The sequence below is a fragment of the Oratosquilla oratoria genome, chromosome 11, assembly GCF_046742065.1.
Source record: "Oratosquilla oratoria isolate Oo_2021 chromosome 11, ASM4674206v1, whole genome shotgun sequence".
NCBI classification, from domain to species: domain Eukaryota; kingdom Metazoa; phylum Arthropoda; class Malacostraca; order Stomatopoda; family Squillidae; genus Oratosquilla; species Oratosquilla oratoria.
The window spans coordinates 23553960-23562831 of NC_134787.1; the positions used below are offsets into that span (position 1 = coordinate 23553960).

Genomic DNA, 8872 nt, shown 5'->3' on the forward strand with positions numbered 1-8872 from the left:
GAATGGAAACTAATCTCTACTCAAAAAAGAATGTTCATTACTTTTAACTTCAAATATCCCTTTTTGCCTATTTTTTGCCACCTCCATGACTTCACCTCTTTGGCATACTATTGTCCCAATGGACAGAAATATTAGTTATGGGAAAAAATGTAAATATACACATAGGAAACTGAGGTGGCATTCTTATCCCTTTCACAAAACTCAGAAAAAAAAAAAGAGATGGAGTCATCTGAGCAATAAGGGAGGAGAGCACAAAGGACGAAAAGTGAAAGTTTAAAAATCAGATGGGCTTTCCCCTACAAAATTAGTTTATGAATATTGAAGAATGCTTTATGACTTTGGTCTTTTAGGCCATCACCAAAGTCCCTTGAGTATTGACTGAATGTAATTATGGGTTACTGGAGTAGCAGCTTTGTGAATTTGCACAGAATTATATACAGTATGAGACATATATAGACTACATTGAATAATCTTTGGTTTGTCCTCTCAACAGGACGTCGGGTGTGTCTTGGGGAAACTTTGGCAAGGACAGAACTATTCCTGTTCACTTCAGCAGTTCTACAGCAATTTACAATCAAGTCCCCACCAGGAGAAAAAATTGTTGCAGAAACTGATCCAAGTAAACTTATCTTCAATCATGTTAAGCCATATAAAGTGGTCTTTGAGAGGAGGACACAAACAATTTAAATCTAGCTCACTGGTCTTAATAGCTACTGGTCTTCTGGCTTAGCATTTATAATAGTGAAATAACAAGGCCAGATGATATCACCATATTCCATTATACAATATTCTGATTGACTGTCAACCATTATTCATTGTAAACTAACAGAACTTGTATGTCAAGACTTTCTCCAAAGAAAATTATATATTTTGTGTTCAAATTACAGTATTCAGAGTAAAGAAAATCTTTTCTTTGTCAGATATTTTCAAACTATCTCCAAGATACTTTTTGTATGGCTATATTTCAAAAATACTTTTTGCATTTATATATGTTATTTACTTTTAATCCATCCAACCTGATAGGAAATGTTATTCATACCCTACTGGAGTTCCTTCTCATAAATCTGTAAATTGAAAAAGAAATAATGCTAGGATAGTATGTATAGGTAACAATAATATTGAATTTCTAAAATAATAAATTTAGTAAATAAGTCTACAGAGCACTTGCTAATGTTGTTTAAAGATATTTTGTTTTCTTCAATAGGGTATGAAATGTGTGGGTGAAGAACTTGTAATTAAAAATATTGCAGGTAGTTTGGCGGCTTCAATCAGAAAATTATCAATTTCCTTCCTGTCCCTCAAATTATGTGAAAAAAATGCTGGATTTTTTAATAGCTTCAATGTCACTTTATGCTATTCACTGGTGCAAGGCTTTAGATGTCCATCTTGCACAGGTGATGAGAAAGGAATCTGATAATCATATAGACCTTGGAGGTTGGCCATAGGTGCTGGCATAAAAGATACAAAAGATTTTGAAGGGCAGTTTGGTATGACTTCAATGTCAGGCTCTAAATTAGTTGTTGACATTACTTTTAAACTGATATTCTCTGCCCTGCATAGGTTCTTTCAAGTTCTACTCTAACTTCTCTTGTGGAAGCTGTACACTAATATCACTTGTAATTGAAATATAGATATATCTGGTTATCACTATGATTGTTCAACATGCATGTGGATATGGTAGAATGGAAGGTGAGTGTGAAGGTGATGAGAGGGAGTTTGGAAATGATGAGAGTGGAGGGTAGTGGGAGGTATCAGTTGTAGTTCACCAATGACATTGTGCTTGTGTCTGGTTCACAGGAGGGTCTAAGACAGCTGGTGGCAGAGTTTGAGAGGGTATGTAAGAATAGATATCGAAGTAAATATGGGCTAGAGTAAGGTGATCTGATTGTAAGAGGCCAGTAGATAGAGGTAGACATTTAAGGTAGATCAGAGTAAATCGAGAGGTAGATGGAGAACGAATGCTAATCCAGGGTCAGTTGTTATGAATACTTATGAAAACAACGGCCGGACGGCCGACAGGCGTCAAGGATAGCTGAGTCAGACTCGCGCCTTGTATATATTTAAAAGTGCGGAGTGTTGCCTGGTGTGTAATATTGTTTTGACTATTGTAACTGTGAGCGGACAAGCCATTTTTGTTACGACATAATGCTTACATTGTGACATAGTTTAGAAGAGTATAACAGGCTCTCTAAATGGAGAAAAAGGTGGAGGAGGAGAAAAATCATTGGTGCAGAAAGGAAAGTCATGCCCTTAAGGTGTGGCACTTATTTGAGAAGTAAAAGACTATTGGATGAATGAAGGAGTGATGTCAGAACGAAGGTGGCTTGACGTTATGTAGAGAGTTCCAGGTGGGATTCTCGAGGTGTACTGATTAAGACCAACAAGCATCAGAACGACTACACCTATTTTATTCACCCCTCAAGAAACTAATTTAGAACAAAGAGAATAGAAACGCTCTGAGAGGAGACGACGGGGGGTGACAGTGGGGGCAGCGGTGGGATCTTCAATTTCCTCCGAAGAGAAGTGGCAAGACGGGTGCGTGAAGTGGTGCAAGATAAGTCTACGGGAGTACAACAACCACAACCAAGCGTGTGTTGGTTTCAAGGGACGACAAGACGAGGAACGAGGGGTCTACAACACTACAAGCAACTACTACGAGTGGAACAAAGCGATCTTCAAGGTGATCATCTACAAGACGATCTTCAAGGCAGTGAGTGATGAGGCTGAGGAACGACGTCGCTGGCGAACGACAAGGCTGAAGAAGGACGTCGAAAGGAAGTCGTAAGCAACACTACGTGGAGGCAGCCAAGCTAAAGCAAGGTATGAACAATCCGAACGCGAACGTGTTGAGGCATGAGGTTCATACCTCAAATATCAATATTCCGAAATTTACGGGGGAAGCAAATACCTATGGGGTCAACAAATACCTAAATTTGATAGACACTCTTATTGTGAGTAAAAACATTACTGATGAAAAAAAGAAAAATAGAAACTCTAAAGGAGAATATAGACCCTGAAAATGGGAGGGCTAGGTTTATCATTAATTTCCAGCAAATGGAAGAGATCAACCAATATGAAGTATATAAGAAAGCCTTCATTAAACATTTTATGTCCAAATGTGACCAGGATCCTATCAGGTCTTTGGTAAAAATTATTAAAGAAGTTAGAACAAGTGAAACAGACACAGAATACTTAGCTAGATTAGATAGATGGTCAAAAGACATGAATTCTATCTTGAAAGATTCAGACTGGATAGAAAGATCTAGTGACAAAATGAAAATTTCTCAGGTAATCAAATTGATCACATTTGGATTGTTAGCCAAAAATTCTGATGACTTAACGGCAGAAAAGCTGTATAAAGATCTTAAGTCAAATATAAGTTTAGGAGAAGTAGATTATCTTCTTCAAGGATACAGTGAGACCAGAACGATAAACCCATATGTAATGACCGTGGGCCAACATAGGAACTCTAGAGAGTTGAGAAAAGCTGAAGTAGGACATAGACGGCATGTTAGAAGTCCATCCAGGGATGCTAGAATTCTATGTTTTAATTGTAATACCTGGGGACACAAAGCACAAGACTGTTTTTATGGAATTATTTGCAGAAATTGCAAATACGAGGGTCATACGGAGTATCAATGTAGGAACCCACCATTCTGTATTTATCATAATAAGATAGGTCATAGGACTCATGAATGCAGAAATTTTCGGATACCCCCAGAGCTGAGAGGAAAACCCCCAGACACAGAATAAACAATTTCAGAACTCCCCATATATATACCGATAGACGGTATTGTGTTAAATATGGGAATACAAGAGAGATGAAAGAAACTGACAAACTGATAATTACTATTGGAAGAACTTCTGTAGGACCTCTCATTGCGGGTAGAGTGTTCAATAAGCCTATTCAAATATTTATTGACACAGGGTCTGTAGTTAATGTAATTACCAGTAAAGTTTTAAACCAGTTGAACCCAGGAGTGAAAATGTTGGAACCAATCCGTTACTCATTGCAAGGAGTAACTGGAAATCAGTTAAAAACATTAGGTAAGGTTGAACTAGAAGTTATCTTATATACAAATGAACATTTGTACATTCCAGTGATAGTGGTAGAAGAATCTGTTTTTCCAGGAGATTTATTGATAGGATTTGCAACTATGAGAAAAGAAAACATGGTAATATGTCCTGCTGACTTAGGGATTTTAGTGAAGTCACAGTTAATCCCATTTTTTAATCAACCAGACTTAAGACCAGTGACAGGAATCAATGAATCCCTTGATAACATTTCTATCTTAGATAACGAGGCCGAGCGGTCCAGACCAACAGAAAGTAAAGCAACTTGTGAACCCAACTCAGATGTTCAGGAAATCCCAGAAATTACTAAATTATCAACGACTGAAGCTTTGCTAATTGTAGATGGTGGTGTAACAAAGTCGACATTGTTGCATCCCACGTCAATTAATAAGGTGGAAGTGTGTTTGAAAGGAGTCAATGTAGACTCTGAAATAATTACAGTCCCAGAATCAATTAAAATAAGAGGGTTGAAGTGGGACTCAGGGATTTATAAGTCAAATAAGAACAGAGTAGAAGTACTAGTAATTAACACTATGAATAAGGATATAGTTTTAAGGAAAGGTACACAAATAGGATGTTTTCAGGTGTGTACAAAACCCATTAAGATTTTAAATGAGAGTAGTGAGGAGATAGAATTACCAATTTCATCAATCTGTTCAGTTCAAGAAGGAATAGATTTAAGAAATAGATATAAAGATTTATTAAAATCAACTAATTGCCCTGAGTTGGATGAAAGTTTACTTGCTTTGCTTGTAAAGCACAATAAAGCAATTACTTTGCCGGGGGACGCCTTAGGCAAAACAACTGTTTTAAAACATCATATCAAATTAAAACCAAGAACACAGCCTATTTACATACCCGCCTACAGAGTTCCTCACTCTAAATTAGCAATAGTAGATCAACTGATCACTGAAATGTTATCACAGGATATTGTTGAACATAGTAATAGTGAGTGGAACTTTTTCTTTGATTTTGGTGCCAAAGTCAGATGGTACTATGCGCCCAGTTATTGATTACAGGGAATTGAATAAGCACACCACTCGTGACAGGTTACCATTACCCATTATTGGTGACATTTTGAGAAGTTTGGGAACTCCAACGGGACATTATGAGTTCAAGAGAATGCCATTTGGGTTATGTAATAGTCCATTAACTTATATGGGATTAATGAATACTATTCTAGATGAATTGTTAGGAAACACTGCCAGTGTATTTCTAGATGACATCTTAATAGTTTCTCAGACTCCAGTGGAGCACTTTAAGAAATTAGATTTGATATTCTCAAGATTAAAAGTAAAACTTGAAAAATGTAAGTTCTTGCAAGACAGTGTTATTTATTTAGGACATAAGATAGACAGATATGGACTTAGTACAGTGAATTCAAAGGTTGACGCTGTCAAGAATTTTCCGGTTCCGACCAATGTAGACAAGGTTAGGAGCTTTTTGGGATTGACAGGATATTATAGAAATTTTATTCAACGATATGCTGACATTGCTAATCCATTAAGTTCTTTGTTGAGGAAGGATTCAAAGTTCATATGGGGACCTGCACACCAGCAAGCTTTTGACAATTTGAAAGATAAACTCACGAATTCCCCCATTCTAATATTTCCTGATTATGAAAAAGAATTCATTCTTTGTACGGATGCATCTAACATAGGATTAGGAGGCATACTGATGCAAGAGAGAAATGGAACTTTGAAACCAATTGCTTACACATAAAGACTTTGTAATAGTGCGGAGAGAAACTACTCTATAACAGAAAGAGAAACATTAGCAGTCATTTATTCTTTAGAAAGTATTAGGGATATGATATTAGGATATCCAATCAGAGTTTGGACTGATCATACAGCTATTCAGAACTTATTTAAACATAAGAATCTAAGGGGCCGACTTGCTATGTGGTTTGCAATACTTCAGTGCTATGAAGTTCAATTTGAATATATTCCGGGTAGAAAGAATGTGGCTGCAGATGCACTATCTAGAAACATTAGTCAACCAATGACTGGGACTGGGTATATTATGTTCTGTCGTTTTCTCGATTAGTTGGTTTATCCCTTGCAAATGGTCTAGAATCGAATATCCGCTTCTAAAGCCTGCCTGTTCTCTCGGTTGGTTTCCATAAAAAACTTGACTAAGTATAATTGTAAGGATCTTGGAGAATACTTTATATACATTTGATAGCAAGCTGATTGGTCGATAGTTACTAATGTCCTTCTGGTCTCCTTTTTTATTAAGCAAAATCACTATAGCATTGCACCACGCATCAGGAACGCTTTTTTGACGTAAGCACTGGGTGAACAGCTGAGCTAATTTAATATGAACTAATTTACATGCGTCTTTCAACAGATCTATCGAAAATTAGCTCAACTGAGCTAATTTAATATGAACTAATTTACATGCGTCTTTCAACAGATCTATCGAAAATTAGCTCAGCTGAGCTAATTTAATATGAACTAATTTACATGCGTCTTTCAACAGATCTATCGAAAATTAGCTCAGCTGTTCACCCAGTGCTTACGTCAAAAAAGCGTTCCTGATGCGTGGTGCAATGCTATAGTGATTTTGCTTCATAAAAAAGGAGACCAGAAGGACCTTAGTAACTATCGACCAATCAGCTTGCTATCAAATGTATATAAAGTATTCTCCAAGATCCTTACAAATATACTAAGTCAATTTTTTTATGGAAACCAACCGAGAGAACAGGCAGGCTTTAGAAGCGGATATTCGACTCTAGACCATTTGCAGGGGATAAACCAACTAATCGAGAAAACGACAGAACATAATATACCTCTATGTTTAGCTTTTGTAGATTACGAGAAGGCCTTTGACTCGATAGAACAAATAGCAGTACTAAACTCGCTACGCAAACAGGGTACAAACGAACAGATCGTAAGAGATTTAGAAAAGATTTATGCGAAAAGTACCGCTATAATTCGACTACATAAAGATACAGAAAAGATCAAGATCGAGAAAGGAGTACGGCAAGGCGATACCATTTCACCCAAACTATTTACAGCTTGCTTGGAAGATATTTACAAAAGATTAAGTTGGGAAAAGAAAGGTTTGAAATCAGTAGTGAATAATTGAACCACCTAAGATTTCCGGATGACATTATTCTTATTTCAGAAAAAGCAGAAGACTTGCAAGATATGCTGAGTAATCTAAACAAGGAAAGTCTCAAAGTAGGTTTAAAAATGAATAAGAGTAAAACTAAAGTAATGTTCAACACTAAAGTTCAAAGTAAAGAAATTATAATTGATGGTGAGAGTCTTGAAGAAGTTGAGGAGTATAACTATTTAGGGCAAATGGTGAAAGTGACGAAAGATCATGGTAATGGAATAAAAAGACGCATTACAATTGGTTGGAAAGTGTTTGGTAAGTATAATAAAATCCTGATAGGCTCTCTACCTTTATGTTTGAAACGTAAAGTTTACAATCAATGCATTCTGCCAGCAATAATCTACGGGTGTGAGACTTGGAAACTAACGAAAGCAATGGAAACAAAGTTAAGGACCGCACAAAGGAGAATGGAGAGATCAATGATGGGAATAACACTGAGAGACCGAAAGAGAGCAAGTTGGGTGAGAGAGCAGACTAGAGTGAAAGATATTGTGGAAGCAGTAAAAGAGAGGAAGTGGAATTGAGCAGGTAAGTTAGTGCGAACGACTGATGAGCGATGGAGCAAGTGTGTTACTGAGTGGACGCCTCGAGATAGGAAGCGTGGAAGAGGGAGACCAAAGAGAAGGTAGAGAGACGAGATCGAGAAGTTTGTAGGAGTGACGTGGCAGATGATGGCGCTGTCGTTTGAATCATGGAATAATATGAAGGAGGGCTTTTTCAGCAGTGGACTCAGGATGGCTGATTTGACTGACAGATATATATATATATATATATATATATATATATATATATATATATATATATATATAATATATATATATATATATATATATATATATATATATATATATATATATAATACCAAAGGCTTTTTTCCCCTTACATGGGGAAAAAAATTAAACAACTCCCACCCATTCCATCCCCTACATACTCCACTCCCCTCCACACTCCTCCCTCCCTCTCATCTTGGCACCTCTTGGATGACGGGTCATCCCTGCATCCTGTCACACACACGCGCGCGCGCGCCGTGCGCTCGCACACGACAGTCGAAGTGACAGCGATGATTGGAACTAAAAAAAAAAAATCGTGGATATCAACGATGAGGGAGTACCTTTTTGTATTTATAGGAAAGGGGAAAGCTCGTGGTGTAGTGAGAAGGCAATGAAAAAGGAGAAGGGGAGGAATTACTGAGGAAAATGGAAGGAAATGAGGAAGGAGAAAACTGGGTCCAGGAGGCCAGGCGCCTTGTAAACAAACGGAGGCCGGATTATTTTGGTGAAGAAGAAGGGATTAGCAAAAATGTAAAGATTAGAAATATAGATAAGAGCAGTACAATGGAAGGTGAAGATAACAATTTCCATGGATTTAATGAGGGGGGGATACCAGCCTCCCCCGATTAGCAAGCCTAGAGGAAAAACTTGAGAAAATGACCGAACGTTGGGAGAGTAGGATTGGTCAACTTACACGGATTACGCAGAGAGTTAAAAAATTGGAAGAATTAGAGAAGGTGAACAAAAACCTAACTAAAGAAGTAAAACAATTAAAAAGACAGTTAAAAGAAGTAAAAAATGAGAATGAGGAATTAAAGAGGAATAACAAAGAGAATAAAGAGTCCATAGCAAAAGAAACACAGGGTTGGAAAAAAATAAGAGAACAACAAAATTGTATTTAATGA

The 8872-nt window shown here is 37.1% G+C and overlaps 1 protein-coding gene across 1 annotated transcript in view; it reads left to right on the forward strand.

The window, feature by feature from the left end:
- LOC143029662 (cytochrome P450 2L1-like) overlaps nucleotides 1-2399 on the forward strand; it is a 71518-nt gene extending 69119 nt beyond the window's left edge. The window contains exon 11 of the mRNA XM_076192470.1: nucleotides 494-2399. Coding sequence (XP_076048585.1) covers nucleotides 494-687 — 194 coding nt within the window. The 3' untranslated portion in view covers nucleotides 688-2399. The remainder of the gene's footprint in view (nucleotides 1-493) is intronic.
- Nucleotides 2400-8872: the final 6473 nt, after the last annotated feature.